This window comes from Osmerus mordax, chromosome 12, assembly GCF_038355195.1.
Source record: "Osmerus mordax isolate fOsmMor3 chromosome 12, fOsmMor3.pri, whole genome shotgun sequence".
Lineage (NCBI taxonomy): Eukaryota > Metazoa > Chordata > Actinopteri > Osmeriformes > Osmeridae > Osmerus > Osmerus mordax.
This window is the reverse complement of record NC_090061.1, coordinates 7,771,775-7,793,804: the sequence shown is the minus strand read 5'-3', so window position 1 is coordinate 7,793,804 and position 22,030 is coordinate 7,771,775. Positions and strand designations below refer to the sequence as shown.

The 22,030-nt window shown below is 51.4% G+C and overlaps 2 protein-coding genes across 2 annotated transcripts in view; both read left to right on the top strand.

Annotated features, from left to right (window-relative positions):
• Positions 1-8,666, top strand: part of LOC136954540 (protein diaphanous homolog 1-like) — a 60,110-nt gene extending 51,444 nt beyond the window's left edge. The window contains exons 20-22 of the mRNA XM_067248165.1: positions 8,238-8,330; positions 8,464-8,562; positions 8,644-8,666. Of these exons, the coding sequence (XP_067104266.1) occupies positions 8,238-8,330; positions 8,464-8,562; positions 8,644-8,666 (215 nt within the window). The remainder of the gene's footprint in view (positions 1-8,237; positions 8,331-8,463; positions 8,563-8,643) is intronic.
• Positions 8,464-21,568, top strand: LOC136953866 (protein diaphanous homolog 1). Its single transcript, XM_067247315.1, has 9 exons — positions 8,464-8,558; positions 8,644-8,746; positions 8,824-9,063; positions 9,342-9,471; positions 9,612-9,737; positions 9,923-10,086; positions 10,896-11,028; positions 14,673-14,762; positions 21,018-21,568. The coding sequence occupies exons 2-9, from the start codon at positions 8,708-8,710 to the stop codon at positions 21,203-21,205; spliced, it is 1,110 nt and encodes a 369-aa protein (XP_067103416.1). The 5' UTR covers positions 8,464-8,558; positions 8,644-8,707; the 3' UTR covers positions 21,206-21,568.
• The last annotated feature ends 462 nt before the right edge of the window (positions 21,569-22,030 follow it).

Here is a 22,030-nt window from a genome sequence, read left to right as displayed (position 1 = left end):
TCTTTTCCCTTTCTCACCTGGCTGTCTGTCTTTCTCTCTTCCTCATCCCTCATCTGTCTGTTCTTGTCTCTCACCTGTCATCCTCTCTTCTAGCCCTTCCCTCTGTTTGTTACCCCCCCCCCCCCCCACACACACACACACACACACACACACACACACACACACACCCCATCTGGCACACAGAAGCCCTGACATGTGAAGCCTTCTTCCTACACATCGAGCTCCAGCTTGTGCATCTCATCCAGTGTGTCTGTTTGTGTTTTTGCCAGTCTGTACATGTGTGCCAGTGTGTGTCTGTGCTTGTGTATCCGTGCCTGTGTGTGTGTGTGTGTCCTGCAAGCAGTTGGTGACATTTGAAAGAGCTCCCCCTCCCATGTTGTCTGCAGGCACAGCCCAGGGGCCCACAGAGCCCAGTGGAACTGGCCTCCCGCCTCTCACACACACACACTGTGTGTGTGTGTGTGAGAGTGCCAGTCTGCTTTCCATCGTGCGGGCATCTCACGATTGCTAATCAAGCCCGCCAGGCAATCCGAGGGAGGGGGAGAACGGGAGGGGATCAGCGACAGGGGGAGGCAGGGAGGGAGTGAAAGTGCTTTCCTTTGTCCTTCTCACTGGAGCACAGATAAAGACAAGCGGATGGATGGATGGAGACAGGAGCAGAGTGTTGTCTCCTCTCCCGATGAGCTCTTCACTGTCCTCTGCACCCCTGTTCCTATCTCTCTGCCTTTCATCTTCCTCTCTCCCCCCTCCCTCCCTCCTCTCAGGGGGTCAGCTTCATGTCAACTCCATTTCAATGCCACCACTGCATTCCACCAAACGCATTGAATAACACCAAAGCAGCCATCTCTCTCATTCTCTCTCTTTCTCTCCATCTCTCTTTTTCTTTCTCTCGGTCTCTCATGCCCCCTCCATCTCAATCACCTTTCTTTCTCAGTCGTTCCCCTCCATCTTGCCCCCTCCCCCTCCCCTTGTCTATGTCATCTCTCCATAAGGCAGTGATGAATATTTGAGAGTGACAGAAGTTCAAGGCCTCCCTTCCAGCTCTCCTCAGGGCGCTGTGTGTGTGTGTGTGTGTGTGTGTGTGTGTGTGTGTCGTGTGAGGGAGTTCATCAAGCCCTAATCAGATACAGAGAGACGTGGTTTGTACCATGTTATTGTGGTGAGGAAGTGTTGGCCAGTGAGTCAGTTCCTCCATCCCACCCCTAGAGGGAGACACACGACATGGAGGCCAAAGCAACATCAAGGACATCCACTGCCAACCTCACACTTTGCACCAACACGTGTGTGTGTGTGTGTGTGTGTGTGTGTGTTGAGGGTAGAAGGTGTGTCAACCCCCCTACAGGTTGCTTTGGGTTTGTCAGAGCTCTCCGGGGTGTGAAGCAGGGTCTTGGAACGAACGAGTCAGAGGTGTGTGGGTGTGTGTGTGTGTGGGTGTGGTGTGTGTGGGTGTGTGTGTGTGGGTGGTGTGTGTGGGTGTGTGTGGGTGTGAGACTCAACGAGAGTCTGTGATTGTGTGCAACTCAAGGTCACTCACAAAGTGAAGTGGATGAGAAGTGGACACATTTGCGCACGTAGCTCCCTCGCACTCGTTTGCCCTCTCGTTCCCTCCCTCCCTCTTTTATACCCTTTCGCTTTCTCTCCATCCCTCTCCTCGAGTCACCTTTGTTTGTCTGCTTTTATGGCCCCCTCTATCTCAACCTTTTACTGTCCTTCCTCTCCTCTCCTCCTGCCCGACACTCCCACATCCCTCATTCTGTAGCGCCGCGCTCGCCTCCTCTCCATCTCTCTGCCTCTCTCTCTCTCTCTCTCTCTCTCTCTCTCTGTCTCTCTCTTTCTGTCTCTCTCTTTCTGTCTCTCTCCTTTCTTGTGTGTGCTCTCCCCCTTTGTTGTTCTTCCTCTCTCACTGTCGTTTTCTCTCTCTCTGTATCTCTGTCTCTCTCTCTCTCTCCCTGTCTCTCTCTGTGCCCACCCTTTCTCTGCCCACTCTCATAGTTCCCCCCCCTCTTCCCTCCCCTGCATCATAGTTTGTCTCTCCCTCATCTGTCCTTTCCCTCCCTCTCCATCTCTCCCTCCCTCCCCCTCTTTCTCCTCCAGTATTGTCCTCCTCCTCTCTCTCTAGTAATTAGCAGGTGTAATTGCTGTTGTAAATCTTGGCTGTGTCTCAGGGAGGGAGTCTCATATAAGACTGATTTAATAAGCAGTGCCGGTGTGTGAGTGTGCGAGTCTTCCAGCTCACCTCTACCTGCCTCCTGGTGTCTGTCTGGAAGGGAGGATATGTGGGGGGGGGGTGAGTGGGTGGGTGGGTGAGCTTTGTGTGTGGGTGGTGGTGATTGTGTGTGTAGGTCGGTGAGTGCGTGTGTGCCTGTGTATGGGGGGGGGGCTGTTATTTGTGCGTCTGAATAGGGGATTTATGAAGTGTTTGTGTGGTTCAGGCAGTGCGGATAGGAGTTCAAGGTGAGTCTGTGTCTGTGTGTCAGCTGTAGCACCTTATCAGCAATGCAGGCCGAGCTGCAGTGTGTGTGTGTGTGTGTGTGTGTGTGTGGGCGCACACTTCATCAATGAAGCCTTGTGTGTGTGTGTGTGTGTACGTGCGTCATCATTACAGACCTTCACGGCCAAGGGAGCAGAGAGAGGTCAGCACAGCCCTGGGAGAATTGGCTCATACATACATACACTCACACACACATTCTGATAAACTCTCAGGGTCACTCTAAGTGAGCGTTGGAGGGAGATATACACTAAGGCAGGTGTGTACTTGTTGTTCTGCTCTGGTGTACCGTACATGTAGTACCGCTATACGGCCAGTGGAGGGCACTGTGGCTCCACACATCACGATCTTCACCACCGACATATGTCTGGACACTGCAACTTCACACTCACTACGCTGATTGCATGAATGATGCATATACACTGATGATTCAAAAGAAGGGTTTTTCTGTAGACTTTTGGGATTGTTGTCATTGTTGCAGTTTTGTTTTAGAACGCAACGCATCTCAATGTCTTGTGTCTCACTATTAGTCTTAAATTGAATGTTGGCTCTTATTTAAAGTGTCATTCTCATGATGTCCTTTTTTAGAGCCACTTTTTAAAACAGTTAAGTGTTTAGCTTTAAGACTTCACAATCTTGATTGACAGACAGACTGTAGAGGCAGACTGTAGATGCACTAAATAAAGATTAAACAAATAATATATAGTATTAAAAATGGTTTTGATACACTAGAATGCTTGAGGATCTTGTTAAGGCATGTTAAGGATCTTCTGCTGGTTTTAGGTAGTGTTTCTGAGGTGTTTCTATCCTTCAGCAGCATGTGGGACCTGCTGATGCTGGGGTTAGGTAGTGTTTCTGAGGTGTTTCTATCCTTCAGCAGCATGTGGGACCTGCTGATGCTGGGGTTAGGTAGTGTTTCTGAGGTGTTTCTATCCTTCAGCAGCATGTGGGACCTGCTGATGCTGGGGTTAGGTAGTGTTTCTGAGGTGTTTCTATCCTTCAGCAGCATGTGGGACTTGCTGATGCTGGGGTTAGGTAGTGTTTCTGAGGTGTTTCTATCCTTCAGCAGCATGTGGGACCTGCTGATGCTGGGGTTAGGTAGTGTTTCTGAGGTGTTTCTATCCTTCAGCAGCATGTGGGACCTGCTGACGCTGGGGTTAGGTAGTGTTTCTGAGGTGTTTCTATCCTTCAGCAGCATGTGGGACCTGCTGATGCTGGGGTTAGGTAGTGTTTCTGAGGTGTTTCTATCCTTCAGCAGCATGTGGGACCTGCTGATGCTGGGGTTAGGTAGTGTTTCTGAGGTGTTTCTATCCTTCAGCAGCATGTGGGACCTGCTGATGCTGGGGTTAGGTAGTGGAGAACACCACCGCTGCACTTACACTCTCCATGCACCAGGGGAGCGCAAGTGAGCACAGTCTAAACCCCGCCCCCAGGCCCTCCCCCTCATCCTGGCCCGCCCACATCCTGCCTCCTTCCCCCCTCCCCTCGGCCGCACCCAGCCATCTGGTGCTTGGCTCTCGCACGCACGCACGCACACACACACACTGCCAGGAATCCATTCTCCCTGCTTCCTTTCAGAAAAACAAACAGGATAAAGGGGCTCTTTCAGTCGGAGGTTACCGTGGAAACCCTCCTATTCTTTCTCTCTCAACACACATACACACACGCTCACACACACACAGTCTTTGACATAACGTGGACATTTAAAGTTTAAAGGGACCAAGTCATCAGCTGTTCTTCTGTCTGTCTTAGTTCTGTCCTTCTGGTCAAAGTTTAGACAAAGACCTCATGCCCCCCCCTCCTCTGGCTCCTTCCTGTCTCCACACCATGTGCTCCTCTGACAAACATACACTTTCTGTGCTCCTCTGACAAACACACACTTTCAGCGAGTTCTTAGAAAATGGGTAGAACAAGACCTAAACTGTATTGAATTAGGTTTATAAAGTTCAATATGATGCCAACAAATCACTGCTGTATGTGTGTGTGTGTGTGTGTGTGTGGGAGTGACTTCAGCATGTTAAAAGGAGTTCTCCTTGCACTCCCAAACGTGTGTGTCGACCACCGCAAGGCTCTTTCAGTGAAATCCAAAACCCTCTCCTCAAACCCTCAGCTTGGGGGGAAACTCAGCATTCAAGAATGTCCAATGGAAAAAAGCTGGATGAATGTTATATAAAGTTGAGGGCGCAGTCCTCCTCTGTAGCCAGTAGAGGGCCTCCCCAACTCCATACAGATTCAATGGAGTTCGTCATCTGTAAGCTTTCAAGCAGTAAAAATAACCCTGTCCCACATTCAGGGAGTGGTAATGAGCGAATGACAGGGAGGAGAGGGCATGAAAGAGAAGAGCTTAGATGAAAGGAAAGAAAAAGGGAGTTTTTTAATATGTTGGCCTGTGCTAGATGGGCTTGTGTGGACCTGTGTGTTAATCTGGGTTTTAGTGCAGAAACCCGAAGCACCAGTTTTCTGTTACTTTGTCTCCTTCACCTTTCTGTTTCTCTCTCTGTCTCTCTCTCTCTCTCTCTCTGAGCCTGGCGACCCATCACCTCCTCAAACACATTCTAGCCTTTTAAGGAGTGAGAGAGGAGTATGGGGGAGGAGGGGGAGGATGAGGGGGAGTGAAGGACAGTGTTTGGGCTGGTGACTGATAAACAGTCTCTTCTTTGTGCAAGCTCACACACACACGCTCACAGAAACAGACTGAGATTGCAGGATTTTGCACTCTCTTCCTTCACCCCCCCCCCCCCCCTGCTCTTTCCTGCTTAATTAGAAGCAGAAGACATGAGGAATTGGAAGTATTTTTGTTTGGTTGTGTTTCATGTGTATTGTCCTTACCCATAGCCACAGTCACACACACACAATCACACTCTCTCTCACACACCCGTTTGTCTCTCAGAGTCAAACAGCTGTTATAGAGGCAAGGGGCTTGGAGGGTTTGGGAGGGGGGAGAGGGGTAGGGGGGGTGGAGTGTTACCAGACATGAAGTGGGTGTGAGTAGTTTGGGGTTCAGGAAGGGGGTCTTTTGTCTTTGTGCTGCAGAGGGTGGATCAGCTTGTACTATAAAACTAAATGTGTTTGTGTCTGTGACCACTTCACATGCCTGGGTGAATACTGCGTGTGTGTGTGTGTGTGTGAGTGTGTGTGTGTGTGTGTGGGTGAGTGTGTTCATGCTCTGTCAGCACCTCTCCTCCCCTGTCCCCCCACAGTGACTCAGTGTAATGTGTGCAGTGACTCTGCAGGCCACTAGGGGTGCCATAGGCCAACAAATGAGAGGTGTGTGTGTTTGTGTGCGTGCGTGGGAACCGGCGAGCAGCCATTTTACACTCAGCACAGGACCCATTTTATGAATCACTGATGATGTCATCATAGCTGAGCCATTTGCTCTGCTCCTCTCTAATTGGCTGGAGCCCAGCAGACTCTTTAACCCGGAACAAAGGAGATCACACCCACTCATGCATCGTCACTCTCTGGCTCAATCTCTCACACACACACACACACACACACACACTGACCCAGTGACATGATGCTCAGGTCCTGACTAACAGGATTATGTGATTTTGGATTACAATGTACTAGATGACATGAGTCCTAACCCAGTATATCCAGTGGAGTCTTCCTCTCTGGTTTGGTGGTGTGTGTGTCTGTCCACCTGTTTTTAATCTCCTGTCAGTACTTCCTTTTTTGTCTCTATCCATTTCTTTCTCTTTTCATCCCTCTCTCTCTTTCCTCTCTCTTTTCTCTCTTTCCTCTCTCTTTCCTCTCTCTCTCTCTCTCTCTCTCTCTCTCTCTCTCTCTCTCTCTCTCTCTCTCTCTCTCTCTCCTTCCTCTCTCTAAAGTGTGCTATGATGCTGTGCAGCATTACATTGTCCTTGTCCCTGCACATACCTCCTTCATCTCTCCTGTCATTTGTTTGTGCACGACCTTGCAGCTGTGTGTGTGTGTGTGTGTGTGTGTGTGTGTCAGCGTGGATGTCCTGCTGTTCCTCCTGTTCTCTAGAGGAACATCTGAGTGTGAGAGACACAATGGTGTTTACAACTAGACAGGAGACATTACAGCATACATTTATAAATGGCACTTTGGGTGAACATAATGATGGTACAGAGACAAAGATACTCATAGAATTATATAAACAGAGTTAGAGGCTGATAAGAGATAAGGAGCTCATTAAGAGAGCAGTCTTCATTAACAGGGGCCTCTCTCGCACGCACACAGACCATAATCTATTTTAGTGCATGGATGGACTGTGTTTTACTGCTTGTCACAGACTCTGTCTCTAGCAAAGAGTGGACTGTTCCGGACTGTGTGTGTGTACATGCTTGTTTGTGAGAGGGACGCACAGACCATATGCTGCAGTAAACTAATACTGCTCATTGACAGAACAGGACAGAGGTGGAGGACTGTTGACAGAAAGGGCAACCAGGAAGTAAAAAGGGGTTGATGTTTTTTGTAGGCACACTTTGTGTTTGTGTGTCAGATGGCTGCGCGGTTAGGGAATCGGGCTATTAATCAGAAGATTCCCAGCCGTGCCAAATGACGTTGTGGTTTGGGCAAGGCACTTCACCCTACTTGCCTCGGGGGAATGTCCTGTACTTACTGTGAGTTGCACTGGATAAGAGCGTCTGCTAAATGACTAAATGTAAATGTATCATGGCCATACCATGATCTCTACGTTGCATCCCTTTTACGTCCCATTAAGTGACAGACAGACATAAATGGATCACAGACTTGGAGAAAGTAAGGAGGGGAAGGGGGGGGCGAGAGAGAAAATGAGAGGAGGAACAGACTGGAGGTAAAGATCAGTGTTGTTATTGTGAACTGAACAGTCCTTCAGGTTTCCCAGCAGCCTCTACCTTTCTCTCTGTGTGGGCATCATTTCTAGGTTTGTGTGTGCTTGTCCATCACCCAGAAGGGAAGCTTGTGACCATGTCCCTATAGTTTGTGGCTGAATGAGAGTGAGACCACTAGTCTACTAGAGAGAGAGAGAGAGAGAGAGAGAGAGAGAGATGTGTGTGAGTGTTGAACACCCTGAGGGCTGAATGAGAGTGAGACCACTAGTATACGAGAGAGAGAGAGAGAGAGAGAGAGAGAGAGAGATGTGTGAGTGTTGAACACCCTGAGCTGACGTGTCCAGCTCCATTCCCCACCATGTGCACAATAACCCCATGTGACGTCATGTCCCCGCCTGCCCCATCAGTGGAGTGATGTTACCCCCCCCCCCATATACCCCAGGGCTGCCAACACAATAACACAGTACCACTGCCCCCCCCCCCCCCCCCCCCCCCCCCCCCCCCCCCCCCCCACAACACACACAAGCAGACTTCCCCGCAGGAGAGTGGGAGACATAAAGGCCGTCCTTCCCTCTGTCACTTTCTATCTCCATCTCGTCCTCGCTCCGTATGTCCACTTCTCTCTCGCTCCCTCCGTCCATTTCTCTCGATCAATATCGCACTTCCAGTCAGCTTTACTTACTCACGGCCTATCTCCCTTAGTCTATCCCTGTCTCTCTCTCTCTCCCCCCCCCCTCACTCTCCCACTCTCTGTCTCACTTTCCCTTTCCCCCCCCCCCTAACTCTTATTCTGTGTTCTTCTAAAAGTGAAGTTTCAGGAATCCTCATTTGGAAGTCAAACCTCTAACGGTAAGCTCTGTGTTCTCCTCTTTCTGTTTCCCCCCTCCCCCCCTCCTCTCCCTCCCACTCCCTCCCCCACTCCCTCCCTCACCTCCTCTCCCTCCCCTCCTCTCCTTCTCTCTCCACAGCTAAGGTCATGGAGGGAGAGGAGGTGAAGCAGTCCCAGAAGAAGAAGGTGAAGGAGTTGAAGGTGCTGGACGGCAAGTCCTCCCAGGCCCTCTGTGAGTGTCCACACACACACACACACACACACTCACTACTGTCACCGGGCCTAGAAGTCTTCTAAAACATTGAAAGTGCATTATGTACACCTCCTGAAGGGACGTGTGTGATCTGTGATTGTGTGTGTTACAGCTATCTTCCTTGGCTCGTTCCGTATGCCCTACGAGGAGATCAAGGACGTCATCCTGGAGGTCAATGAGAAGGTCCTCACAGAGTCCATGGTTCAGGTAGGTACAGAGACAAGTGTGTGTACTTGTCTATGTGTGTGTTATCTGATTATTGACCAGTGTGTGTGTGTGTGTGTGTGTGTAGAACCTGATCAAGCAGCTGCCTGAGGCGGAGCAGCTGAGCGTCCTGGCTGATATGAAGGACGACTATGACGACCTTGCAGAGGGCCGAACAATTCGGAGTAGTGGTGAGAACACACACACACATTTGTATATGTTTTGACATTACACAGACTGGTGTAACCCCCCCCCCCCCCCTCCCCAGATGAGCAGCGTGAAGCGTCTGAAGCCCCGCCTCACAGCCATCCTGTTCCGGCTGCAGTTTGAGGAGCAGCTGAACAACATCAAGCCAGACGTGGTGTCTGTGACGGCGGCCTGCGAGGAGCTGCGTCAGAGCCAGACCTTCTCCCAGCTGCTGGAGATCATCCTGCTGGTGGGGAACTACATGAACGCAGGCTCCCGCAACGCCAAGGCCTTCGGGTTCAGCATCAGCTACCTCTGCAAGGTGGGGACACACACACACACATGGATCTGTAGAACACACACTGGGGCAAGGTGAGGTAAGGGGGTTGTGGGACACTGTGAAACACACACACACACACACCCATCCCTAAATTCCTTTCTTGACTTACCAGAGGTTAAGTACCATCACTGCCTGTCCACACACACACACATTCACCCTTACCATTATGTCGTCACGATAAGACATGTACATACCCAGTAAATGCACACACACACTTTTGGCTGGTGCCTTCCTCTGACTCCCCCCCATTGTCCAATCAGCTGCGGGACACCAAGTCAGCTGACCAGAAGCAGACGCTGCTGCACTTCCTGGCCGACGTGTGCCAGGAGCAGTACCCCCAGGTCATGACCTTCCCCGACGATCTCATCCACGTGGAGAAGGCCAGCCGAGGTAACCGTGGCAACCGTGCCGCCTTGTCCAGTACATGGCAAAGTTCCGATCAGCTTTGTCCCTCCTGAGCTGGTTCCAGTACGTACCCCCCTGTCCAGCCCTGTCCTGACCCCTCGACCCCTGACCCCTCGCCCCCGCAGTGTCGGCGGAGATGCTGCACAAGAGCCTGGAGCAGATGGGCAAGCAGCTGAAGAACCTGGACAAGGAGCTGGAGACCTTCCCTCCTCCTCAGAGTGAGCGGGACCTCTTCAAGGAGAAGATGTCCATATCCTCCTCAACAACAACCGTGCAAACACAGATGGGGAACGCCATGACTTTTTCTTTCTTTCTTCACCCATTTCATGTGTGTTGACCGTTTGGATGTTTTTGGTTGAAAAGTGGGTTTAGACAGGATAGATTGTGTGTGTTGTGTGTGTGTGTGTGTGTGTAGCCTCCTTAACCCGTCCTCACAGTTTTGTGGTGGGAGCCAGGGAGCAGTATGAGAAGCTGCAGCTGATGCACGCCAACATGGAGAAGCAGTACAACGACCTGGGAGACTTCCTCGTGTTCGACCCGCGCAAGCTGTCCGTGGAGGAGGTGTTCGGAGACCTCAACAACTTCAGGAACATGTTCCAGGTGAGGGAGGGGGGGGGGGAAGGTGCGGGGAACACGCTCACCTTCTTTTCTTTCTTTCTGCCCCCCCCACACACACACACACACACACCAATAAAAGCGGGGATGTTCACCTGTCCGTCCCAGTTAGTTGTGTGACAGGTGTTCAGAGTGGGCCGGCCCCCTCCGCAGGCCAGTCCTCATCTCTCCCCTGCAAGGAAAGAGGGGGAACATGATGTGTGCACAGACACGCACGTGCCTTTGAGTGTAGAAAAGCCTCTCCAACGGTCTTTAGTGTTGACGCTGCCCCCTGGGTATACGGTGTGTGTGTGCGCGAGAGTTAGGATGCTTTTGGATGCAGTGAGGTTTGGTCAAGAATCTCCAGGTGTTAACAATCTTGTTTGCCCTGAAGCTATTGACATTTAGTCATTTAGCAGACGCTCTTAACCAGAGCGACTTACAGTAAGTACAGGGACATTCTCCCCAAGGCAAGTAGGGTGAAGTGCCTTGCCCAAGGACACAACGTCATTTTTCACTGCCGGGAATCGAACCAACAACCTTCTGATTAATAGCCCGACTCCCTAACCGCTCAGCCATCTGACCCCTATATGATATGCTATATGATAGCTATATGATATGCCCTCTCAGTATCTCTCTCTCCTTCTCTCTCTCTCTTACTAAACGTGTTATCTTGACATAGCCATCTGGGTTTGCACAGTTATGCAAGCAGATATGCACCAGCACACACACACACACAAATATCGTTAAGACTCGTACACACATATACAAACACCATGTGACTGTGTGTGTGTGTGTGTGTGTGTGCTGCTCAGCAAGCGGTGAAGGAGAACCAGAAGAGGAGGGAGGCTGAGGAGAAGATGAAGAGGGCCAAGCTGGCCAAGGAGAAGGCCGAGAAGGACAAGGAGGAGAAACTCAAGAAGAACCAGCTGCTGGACATCAACTCAGGTCAGCGTATCGCTCAGCACGTGTGTGTGTGTGTGTGTGTCTGCTTCCCAGTAACCCATCTCCCTCGCAGTCTGAAGTACATGGACATTGCCTGGCCTCTACACAGACAGATACATATTGACAGAAAGAGAGATGAGGAGCTCTACCTCTCTGTTCTGTTCTGTCCTCTGTAAAAGGGGGATGTGCTGCTCCTAAAGGAGAGCAGAGAAAATCTCTTTATCTTCACAAACATGCTCTCCTCTTCCCGTCTAAAACTGCTCTATCTGCTGTTGTGAAACGACTGGAGTTGTACCATCTCATCCCGTTTTACACACACAAAAACACACACACTCAAACCTTTTGACAGTACAGTCACGCAAATACAGATACTTACAATTTATTATTGCCTCATACTCTTTTCTTTCTCTCTCTGACCTACTTTCAGCACATTCCTCCTCTTTCTGGCTCCAAAATAGTGTTCTCCTGGGACTCCACAGTTACACAGTCATCACAATTAATCTGTGTGTGCGCGCGTGTGTGTCTCAGCCAGTCTCTCACTGCTCAGTACAGAAACTCATGACTCTGGTGTTCCAGCTGGCTCTGCTCTCCTCTCTCCGTTCTGTTCATCCTTCTCTCATTCCTCCCATCCCCCTTGTTCTCCTGTTTCCATGGTGCTTATGGAAGTAGAGGAGGGGGCACACTGGGATCACATGGACATGTGTGTGTAACAGTATGCTGTCCTCTGTAGAAAGTATGGAGACTAGAAAGTGAGGTAGTCAAGTTTCATGGTCAACTACTATAGAGACATGATATGCTCTTGAAGGGTTGTGTGTGTGTGTGTGGGAGGAGGAGAGGGGGCTTTAGGGAAGGGTCTTTTTACATACAGGTGGTGGATTTGACTGCACTCATAGCTTGGAGGTATTTAACACACCCTATTCAAATACACAAGAACAGACTCTCCTCCGGCAAACCCCTGCGCACACACCTGGTCTGTGTAAACAGACACAGAAGGGGATTTGATCATAAAAACCAAACCGCTCTCTTCAAAAGGTTGTTTCTCTTTCACACACTCAAGCACACAGACACATGCACACCTTCAAGAGCAGCTGCTTCTCACATTCACACATTCTCTCGCTCTTCCTGTTTTTCAGTCCCTCTCTCTCTCTTTTTGTCTTTCTGTCTCACTCTCTCACACTCACATTCTCTCACAGACTTAGTTGAACTTCACAAGGTCACAGTGTGTTTGGAAAGCATGGCCTTGTCATTTCCACACACAGCCAACAGGCAGACTCTGTATTCCCCCCCCCCCCCCCCACGCACACACACACACACTGTGGAATGTATAACATTGCTAGTAACATTGCATTGCACCTTAGGTTTCAAGTCACTTTATGATATAATCTGTTCCACACGCAACACTTAAAGCTCTCACCTCCGGTCAGACTGGTACCCTGGTTCTGCCTCTAGGTGTCACTACTGGGTGAAGAGAGAGTCAGGGTGTGTGTGCGCACACATGCGTGTGTCAATGTGGGAGGAGGAACTTGTTTGGATGTTGTGTAGGCATACGGCCACCAGAGGTGCTGTGGCTCCACCATGGCAGCCTCTGGAGTGTGTGAGGGAGGGGAGGGCGAGGACGGGAGAGAGGGAGAGAGAGAGAGAGAGGGGGAGGGAGGGAGGGAGGGGGGGAGGGGGGGGGAGGGGGAGAGGGGACAATGGAAGAGACACAGAGAGAGACACAGAGAGAGACACAGAGAGAGACACAGAGACAGGGAAAGAGATGGGGGAGGGGGGAGAAGAGAGGGGAACAGATGTCCCACGGATTAGACCATGTTGCTGTTCAGAAGGGGGGTCAGGAGGGAGGTGTGTGTGTGAGGGGGGGTATGAGGAGAGGAGAAGGAGAAGGACCAGTAGCAGGGCCGTGGCTGTGTGTGTACAGGAACTGGAGCAGGTAGCTCGGTGATGCCACCAGCACACACTAGGCCTGACTGCTCTCCACCACTAGGATTGCTCTTGGCTTGCTAGTGAGTCCATGTGCAGATCAGCCTACTGGAGCACTGCTCACAGTGTTTGTTTCTGTTTGGCCAACAGGGGTGCTCTTGCACCGTGGATGAAGACTGACATTTGGTGTGTGTGGGTGTGTGTGTCAGTCAGAAGGTTTTTTAGGGACATCTTTAAGAGCACCCACTAAGGTTGTTACACTGATTAACCTAGTTTAAGGTCTTAACTCAGTTGGCCATGCTATATCGCGTGTGTGTGTGTGTGTGTGTGCCATCTCCTCATATCCAACATGCTAAAGAGAGCACATGACTACAACCTTGACCGTGGCTAAATTCACAGTGCATTATTGATCTGCTATTGATCATAGAAAGCAACAGTTGAGAGAATCAACGCTCACTGATGATCCACAATGATCCATGCTGTTCTCCCCTGGCTCCAATGGTCTAACTGAACCCTGACATTAAACACACTACTCATAGAAGTAGTAGCAATATCAATGATTACATTGTAAACCGGTACTGGAGAGTGAATGTTTATTCATCAGCCGTTGTACCCTAAAGCAAGGGTAGACCAGTATAGCTCTGTACACACATCATCAGCAGTCTTCACACACACACACACACACACACACTCTGATGTTCCTTTACCCCCCTGGTCACTGGGACAAGAGGAGGCATGCTTCAGAAAGAGCCATTTGTCCCACTGCTGCCTCCAACCATCATTCTAAGAATAGTTTCCTTCACTTGAGTGGCCATGGGATAGATGGATTTTCCTTACGAGGAGAAAATCCTCCACATGACTGTTGTGTGTGTGTGTGTGCGCGTGCGTGCAGTTCCATGTGGACACCAGTGAGGGGTGTGTGTGAGCCGTGCTGAGGCTTTGTGTGTGTGTGTGTGTGTGTGTGTCAGACTTTCTCTGACGTGACAGGCGAGACCAGGGCCATCTGCCACTGGACTTATAGTGGGATTAGCCTGTGAGTGAATGAGAGTGTGTGAGTGGGAGGGTGGGGGGGGGGGGGGGGGGGCTCTAAGGAGGAGGTGAAGACATAAACCTTTAACCCCCCACCTCCCCCCCCCCCCTCCCATGCCTGCTCCTTTCCTGGTTCAAAGTGGATATAATTAAAGCCATCTGCATGAGCAGGACGCCAGTGAGTCGCCCCCCCCCAACAAACACACACAAGCTGCTACTGAAGACCCCCTGTCTCTGTTCCACACACACACACTGTGTTTGTGTGGGTGGAGATGGACAAACACACACACACACACACTCTGAGCCCATGTTTGGTATTACACAGAAACACACACACTCGGGCCATGATGAAACATATTTACAAGGGCGCAACAAATGGATTCACACAAGCAGAGTATCCTTAACAAAAGCATAACTGCTAGTTGCTCGTATGTGTGTGTCCTTCTATAACATAATACATAGTAGATGTTCCTCTATGTCTTGCTCCCGGCAGCTGAAATAGGTCACTGCCCATCCAGGCTAATGTAGGGTCATGTGACTGGTGACTTCCTCCCTGTGTGTGTGTGTTTTTGGAGCGTGTGTGTCGGAGTGAGTGTGTGTGTGTTGTCGGTATGAGACACGTGGCCAGCTAATACTCTTCTGTGATTGGTCATGTCATGGTATGTAGGGTACTGACTGTGTTGTGTGTGTGTCTGCAGAGGGCGATGAGACTGGTATCATGGACGGCCTGTTGGAGGCGCTACAGTCTGGAGCTGCCTTCAGGAGGAAGAGGGGACCGCGACAAGCAGGTACAAGACACACACACACTCATTCATTTACACCTTGATGTGACATTGTCGAGCCAATTCTCACACGCACAGATATAACTCTTCCTCTTTTTCTCAAGTTTTTTCACCAAACACAGTCCTTCACACACACTTTTCCCCTCTGTCTGGTGTGCCATCTGCCAGGCCACACAGGCGTGGCACCAGCTTGGGCACCAGGGTGGCACCAGGGTGGCACCAGGGTGGCACCAGGGTGGCACCAGGGTGGCACCAGCGTGGGCACCAGGGTGGCACCAGGGTGGACACCAGGGTGGCACCAGGGTGGCACCAGCGTGGACACCAGGGTGGCACCAGGGTGGCACCAGCTTGGGCACCAGGGTGGACACCAGGGTGGCACCAGGGTGGGCACCAGGGTGGCACCAGCGTGGGCACCAGGGTGGCACCAGCGTGGCACCAGCGTGGGCACCAGGGTGGCACCAGCGTGGGCACCAGGGTGGCACCAGCGTGGGCACCAGGGTGGACACCAGGGTGGGCACCAGGGTGGCACCAGCGTGGGCACCAGGGTGGGCACCAGGGTGGCACCAGGGTGGCACCAGCGTGGGCACCAGGGTGGACACCAGGGTGGGCACCAGGGTGGACACCACGGTGGGCACCAGGGTGGGCACCAGGGTGGCACCAGCGTGGGCACCAGGGTGGGCACCAGGGTGGCACCAGCGTGGGCACCAGGGTGGCACCAGCGTGGGCACCAGGGTGGCACCAGGGTGGGCACCAGGGTGGACACCAGGGTGGGCACCAGGGTGGCACCAGCGTGGGCACCAGGGTGGCACCAGCGTGGGCACCAGTGGGCAGACGTCCAGGGGGCTGTCTCCCCTACAGCACAGGGGGAGAGTGGGGGATATCACAGAGCTTGTGTGTAGATAATTTTTCATGAGGTTCTGGAGCTGTTGCTTTAGACCGTGTGTGTGGGGGTTGTGTACTGTGGTGGATTGTGTACTGTGTGTTTTTATCGATTTTCACTCAGACCTGTTCTCCAGACTAAGTCCATTGGAACACCCACATAATCTGGTTAGCACTTCACTCTGCCTCACTGGCCTACTGGCCTATTGAGTTACACTCACTTCAGCTGCAGTCTCTCTGTCTCTTACACACACACACACTTGTACATGTAACCCATATGCAATTCAGCACGTTCAATAGTGACTGTTGCTTGTACAGAGGGATAGAAACTTGACTGGGTCTGTATTGTGGGTGGGTGGGAGGGAGGGTGTGTGAGCGGGAAAGAGTGGGATATTTATGAATTTATGTGTGTGTGTGTGTAGTGCAGTATTCACACATAAGAGGAGCTGTAGGAGAGTGTGTGTAACCCAACCCCTCTCCCAATGGAAGCCAGATGTGGAGAGGTGTACTGGAGGGGATATTTGGAATAATTCGGTGCCAGCCTGGAGACGCCGCTCTCTTTCTTTGTCCTGTTTCCTCTCCTTTTTCTTTTCTATGTGTCCTCTCTCTCTATCTCTCTCTTTCTGTCTCCCTCTCTTGCTCATTTCTTTTTTTTATCTCGTGCCTTTCCCTTTTATCTTTCTCCATCCACACACTCCCTCTGTTTCTCCTTTGGGTGTGTGTGTGTACGTGTGCTTACTGGGCCTGTGTGTGTGTGTGTGGGTGTGTGTGGCTCAGTGGCCTGGCTGGGCTGTAAACCCAGGGTCAGTGAGGAGGTGTGCATCTTCTCTCTGGGGTCCTGTAACTCCTGACACAGGCGTTCTCCAGGGACACCTAGAACCCCCTCATCTGCGGTGGACCAAAGACCCCGCCAAGCTCGTCAGCGCTAAACAGGCTGAAGCCGACTCACATGCCATGGACGGATGGAGAGAGGAAGCGAGGGGGCAGAGAGAGGGGTAGGGAAGAGGAGTTTTGAGGAATCAGAGAGAGAGAGAGAGAGAGAGAGAGAGAGAGAGAGAAAGAGAGAGAGAGAGAGAGAGAGAGAGCGAGAGCGAGAGGCCCACCACAGCCAGAATCAGTCACCCTGAACCCTGCTGCTTGGTTTCACACTCCTAACAGGAAGAGCGTGCACGTGTTGTGCGTGCAAAAGAGAAGAAAATGATATGTGGGTGAACGACATCTCTGCTTCCTGTCTTCTCCCTCTTTCTGCCGTGGCCTCCATCTCTCTCATACTTCAGCTCAAATGAGTTTTTTCCCCCTCAGTTCTTCACCCTGACAATGACTGTGTGGTGTGTGTGTGGTTGTTAGATGACTAAGAAGTCTTATTTTAGCTGTCAGGGAGAGGGCAGAGAGTCATATCCTGAATCCTTGTGAAATGACCAACATACTGGGCCGGGATCCAAAGGACTGGGCAGAGATTTGGTGTTTACCACAAACACACGTCCTCATACAGTACAGACACAACTATATCTGGCTGTATCCGTCTCTCTCTCCCACTTACACATGCACACACTCAGTTTAGGGCTGTAATAGTGTAGCAATTGTTGTGTCCCGGTCCTGTAATTGAATAGAGAGCCACGGGTCTTGGAGGGGAGAAGGAGGGGGTGTGTGGGAGGAGGGTGCTTGAGACCTCTGACCTCTGAGGTTTTCAGTCTAGCCCCTCTTTGGGGAGGGTGTGTAAGGGGGGGGGGGGGGGGGGGGCAGCTGCCCCTGTCCTGTCTGCACAAGATGCCTGCATACCAAACATGGGCACATATGCCTGCATAGCAATACATAGACACATCTCTGTCCATGCCTTTACTCATACACACTTTCAGCAGTGCTGACAGGCATTGGCTTGTTAAAGAACTCACCTACCGATACACACAGTGTCCTAAGTCAAAGTAACAACACACTTTTTTACCAATATGAACACTACTTAGTATCGTCCTCACTAGTACACATTCCACCAGTGCTGCGTGCTATTGTTTAAACGACCACTAAAGAACCATCTGCTAGGCCACGACCCCACCCCACAGAGCCAATAACAATACAGGTGAAACACAATGGGCCAATCACAATAGAGAGAGGCACAAAAAGCAGCCAGTGACAATGGAGACACACGCTTGCACCCCAGACATGCCCCTCACAGTTGGCCTTCCCCACACACACACACTCCGTATCAATACAAACACACACATGCACCACTCAAGCATTCTCCATATGAGCTGTTTGTATCTAACCCCTCATCTTGACTAGACCACTCCCCACCATACACACACACACTCCCCACTGGCTTGCTCTCGGAGACGTCTGGGATGACGTCAGGGCTCGTTCTTCTTCTGTGGTGAGCCATGCGCTGCGCCCTGTGACCTGAGGAGGGCGCTGTGAGGCCTCACGAAGCCCAGTGGCCTGTGTGTGGCTCTGGAAACACCACAGTCAACATCCTCCACCAGCCATTACTGGCATTACTGGGCCAACTACATACAAATTACCCTGCCTCTCTGTCTCGTGTTCTCACACACACACAGGCTTAAAGGCACTGTCATTTTCTTCATCAGGCAGTAGTTATGGAGTATCCAGTGGTGTAATGTGTACCAGATGACACTCCCACCAACTCTGTTTGTGTCCTTCTAAGAGTGTGTATAGTGTACACGCACGCACACACACACTTGTAAACAGAGCCAAACACAGGCAGGAGTGTTTAGAGGCTCTGGTCTAGACAACTTATTTCCTGGTTGGGAGTTCTGCCAAAATTCCCTGCCTGGCTTACCTCTAAGCCCTGATTGGTCCTTCAGTGGCACTGTTCTTCCTGTAGAGGGCAGGGACGCTGTTGACCCAAGGGGCACAGCAGTGACATGATTGGTTTTGGTCAATCAATACTTCCTGGTCCTCTGACCTTGTCACTCAGCCTTTTAAATTACATCTTACATAAAGCTAACTAGCATCCTAGTCCTCATGATCAGTAGAAGTTCCTCCTAGTGTCCAGCAGGGGGAGCGTGGCCGAGATTCTCAGTGTGCCAGGAGAGTTGATCTGCAGATGGAGGGAGAAGGGAGGAGAGCAGGGCTGAGGAGAGATGGAGAGAGAAGGGAGGAGAGAGCAGGGCTGAGGAGAGATGGAGGGAGAAGGGAGGAGAGCAGGGCTGAGGAGAGATGGAGGGTGAAGGGAGGAAAGCAGGGCTGAGGAGAGATGGAGGGTGAAGGGAGGAAAGCAGGGTTGAGGAGAGATGGAGGGTGAAGGGAGGAAAGCAGGGCTGAGGAGAGATGGAGGGAGAAGGGAGGAGAGCAGGGCTGAGGAGAGATGGAGGGTGAAGGGAGGAAAGCAGGGCTGAGGAGAGATGGAGGGAGAAGGGAGGAAAGCAGGGCTGAGGAGAGATGGAGGGAGAAGGGAGGAAAGCAGGGCTGAGGAGAGATGGAGGGAGAAGGGAGGAGAGCAGGGCTGAGGAGAGATGGAGGAAGAAGGGAGGAAAGCAGGGCTGAGGAGAGATGGAGGGAGAAGGGAGGAAAGCAGGGCTGAGGAGAGATGGAGGGAGAAGGGAGGAGAGCAGGGCTGAGGAGAGATGGAGGGAGAAGGGAGGAAAGCAGGGCTGAGGAGAGATGGAGGGAGAAGGGAGGAGAGCAGGGCTGAGGAGAGATGGAGGGAGAAGGGAGGAGAGCAGGGCTGAGGAGCTGTTGAGGCTCCAGCTTCCTCTGGAGCCTCTTGTTTCCTGCTGGGTTTCTGGGTTCGACCTTGTTCCGCTCGCCCTCTTTATCAGGGTCATTTACATAACGTCTAATTAACTGTGTGTTTGGTGGTGGGGGTTAGACAGACAGAGCGCTCTCTGTATGGAACACACCCTGCAGGGAGTTATATAGAGGTACTAAGAACATCACCGCTCTGTGTGTGTGAGTACAGCTCTACAGCTGCATGTCTGAGTCAGTGAAATGAACATGAGCCAAGTTTATATGACCTATAACCTTCTCCTCTTCCTCTCTCCTCTTCCTCCCTCCTCCTTTTCCTCCCTCATCTCCAGACTCGGTGCTCTCACTGTCAGAGCTAGTACTGGAAACCTGCTCGGTAACCTGTGTGTGTGTGTGTGTGTTACTTTTACCATGCTGTCTTGAGCTATGTGTCAGCTGGTTTTGCATCTAAGGTTAGTTTGCATGCGTTGATCATGCCTGTTTGCATCTGAGAACAGCATTGGTGTTCTTCTAACCTCTCTCTTTCAGCCCAGCATACATGACCTCATCTCTGCCTGTGTGTGAATGTTGGAGAATGTAAAAAAAAAGTATACACAAGCACACACAATCTCCCACTGACCTATATAATCCATAATGGACGCAGCGCCACAGCTGTTCGCCCACACATTAGAGTAAAGAGGAGGGAGAGAGGAAGAGGGAGAGAGGTTCACTGAAGTGTGTGTGGGCGTAGAGGAGGCAGCGAACTAAGAAGGTAGAACGATAAGAACCGCTGTCCTCAGGGTACAATCTGTCACACTATATCCCTCTCTCTCTCTCTCTCTCTGTCTCTCTCTCTGTCTCTCTCTCTGTCTCTCTCTCTCTGTCTCTCTCTGTCTCTCTGTCTCTCCCCTTGTCTGTATGTATCTCTGTCTCTCTCTCCCCTTGTCTGTATGTATCTCTCTCTCCCTCCTTCCATCGTGTGCTTCTCTCTGCGTCACATCCTCTATTCTGTACCTCTTTTCCCCCACCCAATCACGTCATCCATGTGCTTCCATCTCGCTCTCTTTCATCCATCCTCCCGCTGCATGAATCATCTCCCTCATTTCAGCATCACATCTTCTCCGACCTCGCCCTTTACTTCCTTCTATACCTCCGTGCTTCCCTCCCCTACCGCTCTATTCCTCCCTCCTTCCATCCCTTCCTCCCTGTCTGTCAGAATCCCAGCAGAGTAGACAGAAAAATCCCACGTACCATCCACTGGGCTCTACATCCCACACTAATCTTCACGCACGTGTGTGTGTGCGTGTGTGTGTTCACGTCTGTCTGCCTGTGTGTGAGAAAGCCAGAGAGAAACGCCCTTTCTAAATACATGCCCGTGCATGTGTGTGTTCTGTTGAACGCTGGTTTATGTGTGTGCGTGTGTAACCAGCAGCCTATGAGTTCATACAGATGTGGGTATGAGGCATCACCTGCTCTTCTGTTGAGGTGTGCAGTGAGGGGATCTCCAAGGCCACGCCCCCCGACGTCTAACTGAGCTGTCCCTACACGTCTGTGTCTGACGCATGTTCCTGTCCACTCATACAGGCTTCACAGACTGCATGGCATCATCCAACATCCACCCCGTATCTGAGCACTAAACTTTCTTTTATCTCTCTCTCTTTTTTTCCTCCTCTCCCCCTCCCCTCCTCTACCTCTCCCTCCCAGCCAATCGGAGAGCTGGAAATGCCGTGACAGCTATCCTGGCCAAAGAGTTGATGCAAGAGGACACTCCCCCCTCGTCCAAGCCGCCCAATAAGAAAAGCAAACAGGCTGAGCAGAAGGAGCAGTCCCCCACGGAGGGGGCGGAGTCTCTGGAGGACCTGTTGGAGGACGGCCCGTCTCGTTCTCACTAAGACAGTGTGTCGTTTCTTAAGCACAGATCCAAGACCAGCCCAGCTGATCTGCGCCACCCACAAACCTGGAGGGCGGGAATAGAACTGGTCTGAGATCAGTGATTCAAGTGCGACTCCTGTCTGTCATCGGCTCTGTCGACGGAGGCCTCTGTGATGCTCCGCCCCTTCTCCTCAATGGGACCACTGGATTGGACCAACTGGATCTTGGGGGTGTGGACCGATATGTGAGGGCGGGGCTCTCTCTGTTGACTCCACCTCCGATGTGTCCTGCACTGGCTTCTGTCCCCTAACCCTCCGCTGCCATATGAACCTCCCCAGTCCTGCTTCAGCATCACCACTCATCCACAGCGCTCTGGCTTTCTCTCTCTCTCTCTCTCTCTCTCTCTCTCTCTCTCTCTCTCTCTCTCTCTCTCTCTCTCTCTCTCTCTCTCTCTCTCCATCTTTATGTCTCTGTTGCTGTCTGTCTTGTCCTATCCACGTTTTAAGAGATTCCAAAGACTAGAACTCTGGAGGGATCCCACATCATTCCACACAGACCTGGACTTCCCAAGCCCTGTCCTGGGAACACCCTGCTGTGCCAGCGTGGGACTCATGGAACATTCCAGATCACACTCTACCTTTTCTCTCCCTCTCAGTCCTTGGATTGGTTAAAAACCCTATACAACATTAGCTACTGTAGGTTATATTCTGTATGTACATTTTTATGTTTCGCTTATACTGCATGTCTGATCAATCAACAAGTGCCAATGCAATTCTAGACTGTACTGAACTCTGCTTTATCCAACAGTAATCTGTTGCCAGGCTGGTGTTGACTAATCAAAAGCC

Coding starts and splice junctions, on each gene's coding strand:
- LOC136953866 (XM_067247315.1), top strand. CDS start 8,708: ATGACGACCTTGCAGAGGGCCGAACAATTCGGAGTAGTG. Junction 8,747..8,823: donor CCGAACAATTCGGAGTAGTG/GTGAGAACACAC, acceptor CCCCCTCCCCAG/ATGAGCAGCGTGAAGCGTCT. Junction 11,029..14,672: donor GCTGCTGGACATCAACTCAG/GTCAGCGTATCG, acceptor GTGTGTCTGCAG/AGGGCGATGAGACTGGTATC.